This window comes from Diaphorina citri, unplaced genomic scaffold, assembly GCF_000475195.1.
Source record: "Diaphorina citri unplaced genomic scaffold, Diaci psyllid genome assembly version 1.1 scaffold46, whole genome shotgun sequence".
In the NCBI taxonomy this organism is placed as follows: Eukaryota; Metazoa; Arthropoda; class Insecta; order Hemiptera; family Psyllidae; genus Diaphorina; species Diaphorina citri.
In genome coordinates, this window is record NW_007377483.1 from 274,931 (window position 1) to 292,424 (window position 17,494).

The window sequence follows — 17,494 nt, forward strand, 5'->3', positions numbered from 1 at the left end:
TCTTAACCAAAAGTTTCGTGTCGCATCCTTGTCACATTTTACATCTACATACCAAATTTCAAGTCTCTTACCGTTCTCGAGATATTTTGTTTACAGACAGACACGGACCAATGGCTGAAACTTTGGATTTAGGCTCTAGGGACCTCAAAACGTGTTTTGGCACTAAAAACTGACCATCGAAAATTTGACCCGATTACATTACTTTCCTTCCTATAGGATAAGGAAAGTAAAAAGATGTGTTCTTTATAAATATACAAATCCTAAACAGATATCTAAGGTTCTTTCTCGGGAATATTAAGAGCTCCGTTGTCAGAGTTCCCTCAATCAAAATTAGTTCTTCCCTGCCCTTGACTTCTTGGAAGTTCATAGCAGGTTGGTAGATAGATAGGCAGGTAGTTATAGGTTATAGGTATATATATATTTTGGTACCTATAGGTAGGTATTTCTCTCCTTAATGTCATGAAGATGATAATTTCATGATGATATTGCGAAAAATTCCCGATCTAATAATTTGATTTTGACCCGCAGGTGATTCTGCTAGATAATTTATTCCATTTAGAATTCATTAGGCAGATGATTAAGATGGCTTGGATCATTTACAGTGTGGGAACAGATGAAGCCAACACAGATATACACAGAGACATGAAGCCAACATAGCACAGACTAGATAAAGGTATACTACAACATACTACAGCAAAGACATATATACAGATACAGTACAGAACTTTAATGATCTGTATGGAAATTGGCTCAGGACCAACATCATAACACAAAGTTACCGTGTATTCCATAATGTATCATTGGTGCTTGATCTTAAAGGTACACATGTTATATGTCTTCCAACCGGATCTTTCGACATATCGTTGCGTGTGTGCGCGATAATTTTCTAAACAAACATCAGGCTGTAAGACAAGCAGCGTGTGTGCCCTAACCACATCGATGGTTGGGAAATCGTATATAGGGTAATGGTAGTGTTCGTCGGGAAATGGTTGGTCGGGATACCAACAATGTCCCAAAATTGGGGACGTATTTTCAACCGTTGGCCTACCACTTCTATAACCATGTTGGCCCCACCCTCGTTTCCGATGTTTTGTCCAGAGTTGACAGATTTTGATGGTATTATGTTAAAATAAGTATAATGTATCCATGAATGTCATTAGGTCAAACTGGCTCAACAATAGATCCATTTCTGAAGATGGTCTCACCCAGAAAAAATCTTCACATACCTAGGTGCCTACCAATCGCGGAGCACTGGTGCTCCGCGGAGCACAGTTTGAGAACCACTGTTATAGAGCTATAACCTAGCTCGCTGTCTGGGTCCCCCATCCGTGGCACAAGCATTGCTTTTACGAAGATTCAGCAGAAAAGAACCATCCACAAGGGATATTGCCTTATGAACGATTCTCTACTGCTTAATGGTGTCCAAAGTAAACTTACTTCACCAATAAGCATCCAAGGTAGGAGCCGAATACAGATGTGTGTCAGGAAAGCGGCTAGCACCAAAAACACGGTGGGTACCAAAGGACTATCCCAGCCATAGCTTAGATGAAACTGAGCGTATACTGCTACCACGATGAAACACGCAGCACTGCCACCTGGCGATGAGACAGAGGAATCAATGAAACACTTGGTTTATTTATTTATTTTATCTGTCGTAGGGAAAAAATCTTAGAAAAGACAGAAAAAAAACCTTAGAATAATATATTAATTTCTCTGTTTAGATTTGGACACTTTTTTGCCTATTTTAGAGGTTTTTTTATGTTTGATAGAGGGAACGGTAACTGCTAAGGTCTAATCATCCCGAAAGGGAAGAGAGAAAGGAAGACAGCATAGGAGAAAATAATTATATCATATATCCAGTCAAATTATTAGAGGCTAAAAGTATCTTAAAGGAACAAAAAAATTAACCCATTAGCGCCTGATTTTTTTTTTTATTCTATAAGGTTGCATCAATAATTATCATTCTGCCATCTCGTAGGATAAAAAAACGAGACAAGTACGAGTGTTGCCATATGGCAACGCTAGGTGCCAATGGGTTCTGAAGAAATAGAAAACACACAAAGGGTTTAGTTTTGTATAAACAATCAATGTTTTATAATATCATTATTATACATTTTGGTGAGTGTAATTTTTAAGTGCCTTCTTAAACAACAAAGTCTATTTTAATGTTATTTACATTTATAAAATAAAACGGATCAGCAAAAACCGAGACAAGTACGAGTGTTGCCATATGGCAACGCTAGGTGCCAATGGGTTCTAAAGAAATAGAAAACACACAAAGGGTTTACTTTTGTATAAACAATCAATGTTTTATAATATCAATATTATACATTTTGGTGAGTGTAATTTTTAAGTGCCTTCTTAAACAACAAAGTCTATTTTAATGTTATTTACATTTATAAAATAAAACAAAATCACATTTACTAATAAATAAATCAACAACATACTTGTATTCTTTTTTTTCCACTGATATATTTTTCACAGGAGTAATACTCGTTTTCCATACAATTCAACTGTAAATGCACGTCCACAACAGCGAGCCGGTGTTTACTACTTGCGTACTGCAGTACTAGTTGCGTACTAAATTTTCAGGTGTCAAATATTCTCTACACGCGTGTCGACTTTTGCAGCTGACGTTCGGCATCAACTGGTACGTTACCGCTTTTTGTTCTCCTCACTTGTCGACCTTTGCAGCTGATGTGCGACAAAAGTATCTAAAGTTCTCTAAACGAGTTCTCGACCATTGCAGCTGATGTGGGAAATGTAATTATGTTACCGCTATATCGAATTTTTGTGTCACGCGTCGGTTTGTACAGCTAGTGTGCATGATTTGGCTTAAATAATTGTGACGGGTGGGAGGAAACTGTGGGAACAGAGAACTAAGACAAACGAAGCGGGAGTCATAAATTATGACGTCATCGCCTACGGGAGGGTATGCCGTGACGTCAAAGTTCACGATTTACCGGTATTTTTTAAATCGATTTATCTCGCTCTAGAAGTCGTAGAAGAAAAAGAAAAATTCCATTGGTCCTCATTTTTCCTGCTCTATGACTTTGAAACATCACCCAAGTAAGCGCAACTGATCTATTCCGTTCTATTCTTTAGTGCTGATACTTGTGTAGATACACACATATATTTATTTTATAAAATTTACACCTATTTTGTACCAGATACATAAGACCTTGTTTAGACGGCGGGGGTAAAAGGACTTTTCAGTCTCATTCTGGCAGTATAAACAAGGTGTATTCTATTCTATTCTCTTCCCCGCAGATTCTCAACTGACCGTCACCTGGGAGAATGTGCGTCTACAGGATAAACCAGAAGCCGGCGGTTTCACCTTCCAAGCCACCCTGTACAAATCTGGCAACATTGCATTCGTGTACAAGTCAATCCCTGTGGTGGCTATTGATGATGATCACCACCCTGGTATTTTTCACAGAAGTAATGCTCGTTTTCCATACAATTCAACTGTAAATGCACGTCCACAACAGCGACCCGGTGTTTACTACTTGCGTACTGCAGTACTAGTTGCGTACTAAATTTTCAGGTAGACAGTACTACTTGCATACTAAAGATGTACTACTTGCGTACTGGTTTTCCTGTTACTAACAACTTCATTTTATGATCAATTAATTCAGAAAAAATACGAGAAAAATTAAAATTACATTGTTCACTTGGTCAGATTCACATTGAAAGCTCAGAAATGAAAAAATAATTTATAAAATAATTTTCTTCTCTTCTATTTGGATACTAATCGCGTTCATTTGCTATCGACCAGTTTCGATGGATTTTTTGTTGTTATGGATACGATATACACTGGAATGCAAAAAAAAGGACAGTTTTCATTTTTATTGAACACTCTTACAGCCATTTCAAAGTCAATCTGTTCAAAATTTTCTGCACGTCAGTGTATTGAAATTAAAATGTAAAAAACTAGGAGGACGTTTAGGATCCACTATGCATATGAATTTTAGGAAAGCACTAAAAGGAATCCCTAATCATTAGAAAATTCAATTTTTAACTGCCGTTCTAATGAAAAAGTTCGAAGAGTTGTGATGTCAGATTTCATGTCAAAATGCGCAGAAACGCTTGGGCACAAACAAACGAAGCGGGAGTCATGAATTATGACGTCATCGCCTACGGGAGCGTATGCCGTGACGTCAAAGTTTACAGTACCGGTATTTTTTAAATCGATTTATCTCGGTATCTAGAAGTCGCAGAAGAAAAAGAAAAATTCCGTTGGTCCTCATTTTTCCTGCTCTATGACTTTGAAACATCACCCAAGTAGGCGCAACTGATCTATTCACCGACATTTTTCCAGCCCTTAGGCTTGTTCAGCTTACAACCTGTTAAATTCCATTTGATTAGTATAGGCTTAACAGGGCTGTTAACCTAACAGGCTGTTTGGGGCTGAAAATACCTATGTTGGTGAAACACACCTGAGCTAATATCGTCATAAAAGAGCTTATTGTTAATCAGATTCATATTAGACACCCAAATTAGATAATGGCTTACCTTATTTTATAATTGACACAAAAAACCCTAGTCAATTATAAAATAAGGTAAGCCATTATAAAAGAGATTACCTGTAGAAATCAATGCCAGAGGTCGCTTGCCAGTATAATGAATGAGAACCACACAGAGTAAAGCCCCACCCAATTCCGCAACACCTAGGAGAAGGGTGGCAAAGTAGGGGTCCAGGGGGGCGTGAATTGACTCGAAAATGCCAACCTGGGGAGGAGAGAGAAAAGTTTGAGAACAGCTGGTGGCAGATTTTTAGGTAGGTACCCAAAGTGAGGTAAGACAGAAATGCCCTTTTTTTTCTAAGGTCGTCACTGAATAACTGCTAGAGTTTTTAATGATGTTTCGGCTGTTTTATCGTCCATTCCACGACAAGCTACCCGCCTCCTAACAATAATTAACCTCGTAAAGTCTGAGTAGGGTTGAGAAAAGCCAACAGTACACAACTGCTCAGAAGATAACCCATACGATTACCTACCACACGAAGTTTTCATCAGTTTTCCAATGTTAACTCCTAGGTGCATTCAGCGAATCTATCACCGCTGGTTACTCTAACGGCACCGCTACTCACCGCATAGGTTTGCAACGTGGTCATGCCGCCAAACTGTCCGATGAAGAACAGTGACGTCACAATAGCATACGGCAGCAGGAACGTCCGACGCATATACATACGATAGTTTGGCCGTCTCTGACCGTCCTTGCCGAGGCGTTTCAATTCGGACTCTTCAATAGTCTTGGTGATCTGGCTGAGTTCTGTCTGAACCTTGTCCGGCGTCACCCAGCCTCGTAACCAACACAGCGAGGCCGAGGCCTCTTGCATACGGCCCTGACCTGAAATAGAGAGGAAACATTAGGCCTCTTGTATACGGCCCTGACCTGGAATAGAGAGGAAACATTAGGCCTCTTGCATACGGCCCTGACCTGAAATAGGCCTCTTGCATACGGCCCTGACCTGAAATAGAGAGGAAACATTAGGCCTCTTGTATACGGCCCTGACCTGGAATAGGAAGAGAAAGAGGAAGAAGGATATAGGGATTAAGACGAGGGCGAGAGAGAGAAAGGAAGCGGAAAGAGTAGGAGATAGGTAAATGGGGAGGAGAAAAATTTCAAGGAGAAGGAGAGGAGAAAGGAAAAAGAGGAAGAAAAGGATGGGGACAAGAAGAAGGAAGAGAAGGAGGAGGAGAGGAAAAGGGGAGGAAGAGAAAAAGAGAGAGAAGGGAATTGAAGAGGAGGAGGAGAAGGTTCGGGAAAGTAAGGAAAGGGAAGGAGAGAGTAACATAAGGAGGAGGAGGAGGAGGAGGAGGAGGAAGAGAAGTTTGAGGAAAAGAAATGAAGGAGAATGAGAAAAAAGAAGAAGAAGAAGGAGAAGACAGAGGAGGGAAAGAAAGAGAACGGAGGAGGAGAATTTTGATGGACAAAGTAAAGGGGAAGGAGAATGAAGAGGAAGTTGAAATAAAGGAAGAGGAAAATGTAAAAACTTTGCGTTTTTCTTACATAACATCATTAGTAACTTGGAATAAGATACATTATAGATAAATAAGTACATAAGTAGGTAGATAAGTATACATACTCGTAGGTAGTTAGGTAGGTATATAGGGGTGGGAAGTTACGAAAGTACGAATAACTGGGTACTACCTAGGTAGTAAGTTGTACAAACATATAACTTGTATTCTTTGGCGTACGTAATGCTTAAATACCCTTTGTTTTCGGAGAAAAGAGAAGGAGGGAGAGGGAGAGAGGGAGGAGTGAGAGGGAGAGAGAGAGAGAATGAAATCTGAAGCGAAAAAAAGTTTCTACCTCCCTGAATATACCTAAGTAGGTATCTATGTATAATAATAGGTAGAGCGAGATATTAGAAACAAAAGCTCGTAGGTAGGTAGGTATTTGTAGGTATTTACCTACCTAAAAAATTTTTTAAAAAAAAAGAAATAACTAAACTGAAACGTTCCTCCTAATCTTTTAAGCTTTTTTTTATGAAAATTCATAAAAAAAATATCATTTGAAAAAAAAATCCAAAATTTACGTTCTTAATATATTATTCTATCTGCCACTTTAGTTGGCGGATGAAATTGCTTCTCAATTTTCAATTTCTCAAATATTTTATAGGTATAGGTTAGATACCTAGATACCTTAGAGCTTAGAACTCTTTATCATCCCCTAAGCTTACAGGAACTTCTAGGGGGTGAGGGTGTTTCCTTCTTCTGTTGGTTCTCAGCTTCAAAGTAGGTTCAGAAACATCATGGACCTCTTCCGACCCACGGGTTGTGTGATGGCGCCTGACACTAGACAACCTAGAGGTACCATGATCAGGTTGATACTGCCTGGGGACACATAGGTTAAGTTATGTTGAGCAGAACACATAATATAATGGTGCCAGAATGAAGGGAAGGTTCAGAAACATCATGGACCACTGGTTGTGTGATTGCGCCTGACACTAGACAACCTAGAGGTACCATGATCAGGTTGATACTGCCTGGGAACACTTAGGTTAAGTTACGTTGAGCAGAACACATAATATAATGGTGCCAGAATGAAGGGAAGGTTCAGAAACATCATGGACCACTGGTTGTGTGATTGCGCCTGACGTTCAAACCTCAGTGGTAATAAAAAAAGTTTTCATTTTCTGTTCGTTTTCATGGTAACAGAAAGTCGTGTGATGTTCACACCGATTAACACTATCACAGGAATTTAATTTTGTTACCTACCTAAGTGTGAGGAATTTTCTTAAGATGTTATATGCAGATATTATTGGGGGTAATTCCATTTATTAATTAATGTTAAATCCTAATTGAATTAAATAGATACAAATTAAGTTAAAATTAAATAAGACATGACGCGTTTCGTTCTTTAATGAACTCATCAGGTAGACACATCACCTATCTAACTCTCAGGTGCTAACTAATAAAGCTAAAGGTATGTTAGGGTTGGGACATCGAGACGAAAACATCGATGTTCGATACATCGATGTTTTTAAACTTCGATATATCGAGTATCCGATGTATCGTAATCAAAAACATCGATGTTGACATCGATGTTTTTGTTCCGATGTATCGATGTTTTCAAAACATCGATGTCGATGTCCCAACCCTAAGGTATGTTCAAACCTCCGTGGTAATAAAAAAGTTTTCATTTTCTGTTCGTTTTCATGGTAACAGAAAGTGGTGTGATGTTTACACCGATTAACACTATCACAGGAATTTAATTTTGTTACCTACCTAAGTGTGAGGAATTCTCTTACGATGTTATATGCAGATATTATTGGGGGTAATTCCATTTTTAATTAATGTTAAATCCTAATTGAATTAAATAGATACAAATTAAGTTAAAATTAAATAAGACACGTGACAAGGTAATAGAATTTGGTATTCCCAACCTAATAAATATAGCTACCTATTTACACCTATCTATAAGTATATTAATTGAAGGTTTAGGTGTGTAGGTCCTACCTATACATATTCATTATACCTACATACATAATTAATAAATAATATAATTAAATCAGTACCTTATCAGAAATTGAGATATTAGAAATCTAATTTCGAACCATTAGAAATTATACCGAGTCACTTCATATCGATTTTCTAGAGCAAGTTCATTTCAAAAACAATAAGCACTAGGTCGCGGGGTCGATTCCCACCCGGGGCGAACTTTATTTCGTTCTCGGAACGGCTGGCTTCTTCGCGTCCTGTCCTTCTGCCTTCAATTTGTTCCGGACCGCGCCGACAGACTGCGGTCTGACAGACCTAAGTCTTGATACTGCTTGGGAACACATAGGTTAAGTTACGTTGAGCAGAACTGATAATATGTATAATGGTATAGAAGGAAGAAATCAAAATGAATTGTTTTAAAACAGAGCAGTATTAAGGCGCCTGACCGGAAAAAAAGCAGATTAGCAGAGCCTTTTCATGGCTTGTTTGGATAGCACAGACTAGTGTGTGGAGGTAAATCTTGAGACCCAAGTCTCCCAGACCTTCTGACCTAGGTCCGATGGTCTGATAGACTTAGATCTGTCCTACAGTCGGCACGTGTATGGCCGAAGTATGTTTGATAATCGCACAAAGCTATAGGGGAAAAAAAAAACAGATGTATCTAAGGCTAGCCACTCACTATTAGGGATAAGGGAAGACCTGACAGATACACCTGATCAGGTCCGCCCGTCAGGTCTACCTGATAGTGTGAGTGCTCATCAGCTCTTTAGATGGACCTGACAGGTGTACGTGTCAGGTCTATACCTGATAGTCAGTGGCTGGCCGTAGATCTGTCCGACAACGACAGTAGGAACGTTAGTAGCCAACCTAATGTTTTACTTGCCAGCCTAGTTAGCTTAGTTGGTAGTGCGTCTGCCTCGTAAGCGCTAGGCCGCGGGTTCGATTCCCGCCCGGGGCGGATTTTATACCTAAGTCTCGAGCTTTTCTCGCCATACACGTTCCGAATGTCTCACAGACCTTGATCTATCAGGCGGTCTGAGCGTGTATGGCGGGCATAATACCTACATACAAAGGTAGACACTTTTATTAGATTCTGTATATGTACATATTTATCCTGTTTATCTATTTATTTATGTATCCTAATTATAGGGACAGGGTGTTTATAAAATCTTGACCAGGGGAGTTTCTCGAGAACCGCTTGAAATTTCCAAAAAACGCTGACACATTTCTTTCATTTTTTTTTTTTTTTAATCAATTTTTTACTTTCTTTATTTTGATATTAAATGGCGGACTGTTGCGGCCACAAGGAGAGGCCAGGCCGCCATTTCATAAGAAAAAAATTGATCCCAAAAAATTATGAAAGAGGTGTCTCGCAGTTTTTTGACATTCTGAGTGGTTCTCGAGAAACCCACTCCTGGTCAAGACTTTATAATCACCCTGTATAAATAGTCGGCTTTCTAATTATTCCATAGGTCTACTGTTGTTTAGAGCAGCAATTCAGTAGATTGCATTGTTTATGTTCAAACAAAGGTCTCGTCTGACAGGACATGCTAAATTGTTCGTATCAATTGAATTAGAAGCTGGCACATGGATAGAACACGTGGGTTATGGACTGAAACTTCAGTTTATATCTTGTTTCATACAGTACCTACTACTTACCTATATATATTTAGGTATAAACTAGAACTTTTAGTACCTAACCTACATATCTACCTATCCTGTAACTTTTAAAAACTATAAAGGCCCGTCCCACTTGTAAGTTTCATCCAATTTTTTTTTCCGGATGTCCTGTAGGCAATGTAATCTAAATGAGAAAGTTCCCACTGCTACACCGAGATGTTTTTTTTTTTTTTTTTTTTTTTCCCAACGACCCAAAAAGGCAAAAAAAATTTTTTTAAAAATCGAGATTTTTTTTTTTTTTTTTTTTTTCCGAACGACCCAAAATGGCAATAACAATTTTATTACAATGTGTTCTCACTTATGCACGACACGATTTTTCTTTTCCGATCGACAAGTGGAAACAGGCCTTAACTGTGATTTCTAGTATTTACCTAACTACCTATAACTAAAATAATAATAATAATAATAAAAAACAGGCGCACTACCCTCCAACTCCAAGCAACTAGGCTTTCTGCTGCTCGTGTGCTCGTTTACCTGAGATAATGCTGATTTCCATTTTCCGTTACGATTTGAATCCGGTTTATCACTTCTGATAACAACTGATTTGTTTGAATGACCTTGAATATTGTTATTGTTGTACTGATAAGGATTGGAAGCCTGGATACCGTTCTTATCGCTGAAATCAGAAGAAGGGTGCAACATTAACAAAAAGATGAAAAACAGAAGGGTCTGAAAATCTGGCATTTAGGCTTCAGGAAAACTTTGAAAAGACCACACGTAAGGCCAGCCATATCAGGTAGACCTGACAGGTATACGGCTGAAAAGGTCCGAATGTCAGGTCTACCTGATACCTGATGAGGACACTATCACTATACCTGACATCTAATCATGATAGTGAGTGGCTAGCCCAAGATCGGAGTAGTTCAAAATGTTATAGGTTCCTATCTAACTCGTATCTTACTGCTAACTATTCAGTAATCATAAATATGTGGAAGCATTTATCAAGATCTCATTCAAAGCTCTCATTATCAAAGCAGATTAAAAAATGTTACATAGAACTCATAAATATGGAAAATGTCACCCATGTTGTCAAGATACTGGTGAACTTTGTCCCGAGATTGATGCTTGTTAGCTTGTAATCTTGTCATTGTATGACTGTAACTCCAAAGGCGTTAGCTCTGTATGTAATACGGATCTGTGAAGTTCAAGGTGTCCTCTTAGATGCAGAATCCGGGCATGGTTTCAAAATGCACGAGACCATACGTTTTTAGTTCGGTGCGAATTCCTTCCAGCGTGGAAATTTTCTGACAAAACTACCTATTATCATTTTTGTTCGTGGTTTGGTGTGGACTAGATACCGTTCTTAGATCCGGATTTCGACTTGAAGCAAAGCGGTTCTGAGGCACTTTGCACCGGTTTCCGATGGATCACTAAAGTTAAGACACATTGCTTTTGGTTAGTATCCTGATGGGTGACTATCCGGACGATCGCGTGCTGCTAGTTTTTTCCGGCCCCATTCAGGCTGGGTTAAAGAGTGGAGGTGGGTATACCTTATTGTCACCGCGAATGGAGGGTAAACCCCTGTTCACTGAAAACCTTAGCACTTCCGCAACCTCTCGGAAAGTCACCCAAGACCAGACCTGGTATTTCCGGATTTGCACTTACAATGTTACAATAACGCTCTCCCCTGCTCGTAACTCAGAAAGAGACTTTAGTTCAAGTTCTAATATTAAGGCACCTCTAAACAGGCCTTTATAGGTATGTATACGAGTTCATAGTTCCGCTCTAAGATCAAGGCGCCCCTAGGCCTTTAGTTCAAGGAGCACCTAATCCGCTGGTTCAAGGCGCTATCAACTCCTGCTTGATCTTTGGGTGAGAAATGTGGGACACAAAAGTTGTCTCCCTTGATCTTAAAGTCAGAAACACAATAAGTTCACCTGGGTAATTGAAAGTCAATCCGTGATAATGCTACCACAAACTAAAGTCAATCCGTGATAATGCTATACTATAAATATGCTAAAGTCAGTCTGTGATAATGCTACTTACTATCTAGGTACTATAATATGCTATAATGTCAATCCATGGTAATGCTATAACACTAGGTACCTATAGGACTAAAGCTACAAAATGACAAAGTTTATGTACATATCTAATCTTCTGTTCCATTGGAATAATGAGTATTAGGCTATTAGGAACTTGAGACAATAAACCATGACATTATAAGCAACTTCCGTGCCCGAGCGGCTTTGTATTCCGCAGGCCTTGGGTTCAATTTACGGCGTACCAACCTACATACCCTATGTACCTACCTACAGTTCTCATACCTATCTACGATTTCTAAGAAGCACTTAATTAGAATAGAATTCTATCATGTATTAGGTAGATAACTAGGTATAGACATAGGTAGATAATAGATATTGCCAGAATATCTAATGATATAGGTAGGTACACCAGAAACATAGATAATGCCAGAATACGATTGGAATTGATGGTGGAAATCCATTACAATAAATTTAACAAGGTGACATCTCATACACACGTATCCATGATAGATTTTAGTTTATGATCTTTGAGATCTTTAGGTTGAAAATAGAAGAATAGGTTGACATCATCCGATTCATGAAGATAAAACTGGCTGGCATAGAATAGAATAGAATAGAATATACCTTGTTTAATATCCTGCCCGAATAGGACTGAAAAGTCCCTTTACCCCAGCAGTCTAAACAAGGTCTCGTATATTTGATGGGTTATTAAAGAATAATATTTTTTAGTTTCCCGCTTGGAAATCAGGATGTACAACTAGGGCACATGAGAGGAAACAAGGAACGCATTGGTAAAAGTAGGCCTTTTCAAAATCAGAATGTTCCAATCGAAATAATTCGCATATATGTGAAGCTGGAATTCGTATTAGTTTGACGTCGACCCTCGAGAGGACATATATCATAATAGACGAAGGTCTATTCCTAGATAATACAGAATTAGGCAAATAATTAGTTCAAGCGAGCAAAGAAGATCAAGAACAAGAAAAAGCAAAGAAGAATACAAAAAAATAAGTAAGAACAAAAAGAATGAGTAAGAAAAAAGATACATCACAACTGACTGAAACAACAATAGACGACCATATGGAATAGATAATTATTATAGATTTTAAAAAAACTAGAAGCCTGACCAGCTAATGTAAAGCGAACCATCAGGCGATTATGTAAAGTCACAAAGTAATGATGAAATACCGCCTAGAAATAGTTGGAAATTCTAGCCTAGAATGGTGAAAAATGACCGTAATGCAGATGATATCTATGGTAAATTGATTTCGGATTGGAACAACCGTGGCCGAATTGAAGGTTGGACAACTATTGATGGTAAAATTATGCAAACATAATTGTAGGAACAATGCGAGTTCTATTTAAAACAAGCAGGGTCCGTCCCTCCGGGAATTTTTTAGCCCGTAGTGATTTAATATTCAGTTTATTATTATTCTTGATTTGATTTTACTTTCATGTAATGATTTAAAATCAAGACTAGAGCCCGTTCTCCCTTTACCTACAATAGGTATGTACCACGTACGAGTATACTAGAGCAGGGATTACAATTTACAATACACCTACAATAGGTCTCTACTATGTACCTATTACACTACTCGAGTACTCTACGAAGCAGATACTATGCAACTTTTGGTAACGTTTTTCTTGTTCACCCTGTATAATAATAACCTAATACTTGAAAAAGAGAGGCATTGCAATAATAAAGCGGCTTCGTTTAGTGAAATTTTGCAGAAAAGGATAAAATTTCATGAAAATATTCCAGGCTCTTCTCTCTCTCTCTCTCTCTCTCTCTCTCTCTCTCTCTCTCACTCTTTCTCTCTCTCCAAAATGATAACAACGAGATAGATAGGTAGGTATGAGGATTTGTATATGCCAGAACTAAGTACCCAGTAGGTAGGTATAGATAAATTAAGGAGCGCGGTAGCGCTCCGCCCCGCCAAGTCAAGAAAGTTTGACCGCATAATAATCTAGCTGTCTAAATCTAACGATGCATAAGTGTATAATAGGTAAAGTCATTTTTATATCACTCAAGCTTTTAGCTTGTTATTCTAAGTGGCGTCATAACTCACCTTAATAAAGGTAGGTACCTACTTAAAAGGAGAAGAAAAGAAAGAAAAAAAGAAATAAACTCACCTTCTGGTGGCGTGGATGATAGAAAGCCAGCCTTTCTGAGAACGAAGCTCATCTGTTTAGGATAAAGTTAGCCCCGGGCGGGAATCGAACCCGCGCTTACAAGGTAAACGCGCTACCTTCCAAGCTAAATAGGCTGGCTCTACTGTATAGCCTTTTTTCGGTACCATCACAGCTAAAGGTACCCGTCTTGGCTTTCTAGATGGCCCAATATTCTCGAGGTATTAAGGTACATAGGTGAAGCTATACATTGAAAAGGTTTCAAAGTTAATCAGTCTCGATTTTTTCTCTCTCAAGTATATACCTGCATATGTAGCTAGGCAATACCTATCACTCTTGTGCTACTGCCCAGGGCAAATACTATCGCAACATGTGACTGCATATCACACTTGATATGGGTATTGACGTCGATCCATGTCGATTGAACCGTTCACACTGCCTCGACAACATGGATGGACTGTTGTCGTCAAACAGTCAATCGTCGTAGAACGACTATGTTTGGACACACCTTTATAGCCATAGCCAGTAGATATAATGAATTTGAAAACTCGCGTCTGTTTTTCAAAATAGGTTTCGAGCCTTCTTCTTTTAAAGGGTTCAATTACAGGTGCGTGCCTAAGAACCTATACTAGTGTTGATGGATTTATTCATTAATCTCTTATCTATTGATAACGATCTATCTAGTCTGGTAGTAGATTGGTACCTATAGGCCTCCATATACCTAGAAACAGTAGGTACATAAATATCTAGATTATATCTATTATAGTTAATAATATAGGTACCTATGTAGTAGTTACAGATGATTAGATTTGCTAGGCCTAATAGAAACTGCGTGCCCCATAATAACCCCGCGTTGCATTAGCGCACAAAAAAAGTTGCCATGGTTTTCGATTTTTCTAATTTTTCGTGTTAGCGCCACTGAACTGAAACCAGCTGTTATGGAATGTAAACAACATGCTCTTGTCAAATGAGGAGAACATTTGGTTGGAGTATGAGGTCAAGTGCGTTATAAATCTCGTTATTTAGTTGGAGTTTTTTCGAGAAGAAAAATGTGTGACCCTCGAAGGTAAGTTTTTAATTATTTTTTTTGGTATTTGTGTAGAAGTCACGTCCGTGGAATATTGCTACCAAAGGAACTGGCACAAACGAGCAGTGACCCTGGTTATTATAGGGTTAGGTTAAACGCAAGGAGGAGTTTTCACAATTAGAGCAGTGATTAGTCTTATTATAGGGTTAGGTTAAATACAAACAGGAGCTTTTCTTTTCCACAGACGTGACTTCTGCATAATTACCATTTTTTTTATAATTATTTTTCACGTTATATTTTTATTTGTAAATACTCACAAGAGTATAAGGAACAATTTATAATGTTTTATTTGTCAATAATACCAATATTGTAGCTCTACAGAGACCCATTTAAAATGTGTGCGCTGATGCAACGCGGGGTTGTTAGGGTACTCAATTTTTGCGTTTTACGTTGTGTATTGAGAGAGTAGATAATTGTTTATTTTGATGAATCCTTGCGCTCAAAATACATGGTTTATGTTTCTATAACTATTTATTTCTTACTTTATATTTAGTTTTCATCTGTTTTTACACCTTTCTTTTGTTTTAGAAGGTTAAATCTTTCAGAAATTATTAGTGAGTTGGAAAGTTTAGAGCAAGAAGAGAGGAGACTCGCTAATGTAGACTTGGTTTATATTGAATCACCCACTGGACTCCCTGATCTCCCTTCAGATGAAGATTCTGGAAGTGAAGATGAAGGAGGTTATGTAGATAACCTAAACTCAAGACAGCTCTCAGTACATGCTGAAGTTGTCTTTGATAATCATAGGAGGTACGATGGTTTTGGGGACATTATGGCTACATGTACTTCATCAAACGACTTGCTAGAAGCTGAATCTGGAGATTCAGAATTATTGGTGCCAACAGCCGACAACATGGTGCCAGCCGACAACATAGTTCCAGCCGACAACATGGTGCCAGCCGACAACATAGTTCCAGCCGACAACATTGTGCCAGCCGACAACATAGTACCAGCCAGCAACAATGTACCAGCAGGCAGCATGGAACCTCCTATGCAACTGAACCGACCTCAACGTGTTTTTTTGATGAATGAAGAGAGGAAGTGGAAAAAAGCCATGCTGCGTAGAAGAAATTTGTCTTTTCCAGAGAGTGATTACAGTAGATATGCTGATTTTTCTCCTGTTGAACTTTTTGAGCTTTTTTATTCAGATGATATATTTGATCTTATTGAGCGGGAAATCCCCTTGTATGCAGCTTTTCGAAATTGGCCCAACCCTAATATAAAGAACGAACCTTATCTGTTTAGAATATAAAGTGTGGCCCGGTAGACCTCTTCGCTGCATGGACCTCCAAAAACGCGACGCCCCATCTTACCCTATGGTTCATCCGGCCCTGAGTGTTGGGACAAAATGACATTTTGAATTGGGAAAATATGGAATATACTGGGAGGGAAACATAGGATAATATATGGGATATATACTGGAGGGAAAACATGGGATATTAAGGATTAGGGTCATGGCAAAATATATTAACTCGAGAAAATCCAGGAGCTTTCCCAGAGGTCGAATTTCTATTACATCGTACAAGGAAAACATTATTTCAGATATATCAGAATACTCAGTAGGTACCTATTACATATCTATAATTTATGTTGGCACACTCTAATGAATATCAATAAATAGAAAAAAATACTCTTATCGTCCCGAAATCGAAGAGAGAAGGCAGACAGGATAATAGAACGCCAGCCGTTCCGAGAACGATTTATTTAGGATAAAATCCGCCCGGGGCGGGAATCGAACTCGCGACTTACCTATAGGTATTTCAGAAGCTAGCCTAGCTAGCTTGGTTGGTAGTGCTTCTGCCTTATAGGTGCTAGGTAAAACATGGGATAATATATGGGATATACTGGAGGGAAAACATGATGGGATATTAAGGATTAGGGTCATGGCAAAATATATTAACTCGAGAAAATCCAGGAGCTTTCCCAGAGGTCGAATTTCTATTACATTGTACAAAGAAAACATTATTTCAGATATTATATCAGATTACTCAGTGATGGGGCGGTAACACTTCTGGAAAATCCTTTTGTAATTAAAAAAGATAAGAAAAAGGTCGGAAAAATTTTCTATGTGTCTGGGGTTAGAGAAAAAAAAGGTCTAACCTCACTTTATTTATTTATTTTTATTAGTGTATTTAAGGTATGCGAAATTGCATACCTAAGAAAAGTATACAGGGGTTACCTACTTATACGCAAGGCGCAGCCACTCAGTATAGGTACCTACATATATATTGTTGGTCCAATAATGACAAAAACAGTGATGGCTTTTCCCGATCCCCCATCATCAAGGCTGGATGAGGTAAATGTGAAGAAGATACTGGAGGTATTTTTGTCACCGAACGGAGCAGGGTAAAACCCTGTCGTGAGAAGAATAGGAAGATCCCAGACCGCAAATTGATAGCGGTGTAAAACCCCTCATAAATATAAGGAGAAAAATGACAATATATTTCAACTTTTTTACTTTTCTTATCCTATAGGAAGGAAAGTAATATCTCGAGGACGGTCAAATGTGACAAGGATGCGACAGAAAACGTTTAGTTGAGATAGGTGCTGCGCTTGGCGGTATATTTATTGTGGATACCCAGATTTTGTTTTTACCAAATTGTTACAGTCGCGTCCTTGGACCATACCGGGATAGCATACCAAATTTCATCGCTCTAGGACAAACC

The 17,494-nt window shown here is 38.5% G+C and overlaps 1 protein-coding gene across 1 annotated transcript in view; it reads right to left on the bottom strand.

Moving 5' to 3' along the window:
- Positions 1–1,356: 1,356 nt before the first annotated feature.
- The window catches only part of LOC103514982 (facilitated trehalose transporter Tret1-like), a 23,658-nt gene continuing 7,520 nt past the window's right edge, over positions 1,357–17,494 (bottom strand). The window contains exons 3-8 of the mRNA XM_026827596.1: positions 10,055–10,245; positions 6,744–6,842; positions 5,423–5,473; positions 5,093–5,352; positions 4,587–4,731; positions 1,357–1,595 (exon numbers count right to left, since the gene is read on the bottom strand). Coding sequence (XP_026683397.1) covers positions 1,357–1,595; positions 4,587–4,731; positions 5,093–5,352; positions 5,423–5,473; positions 6,744–6,842; positions 10,055–10,245 — 985 coding nt within the window. The remainder of the gene's footprint in view (positions 1,596–4,586; positions 4,732–5,092; positions 5,353–5,422; positions 5,474–6,743; positions 6,843–10,054; positions 10,246–17,494) is intronic.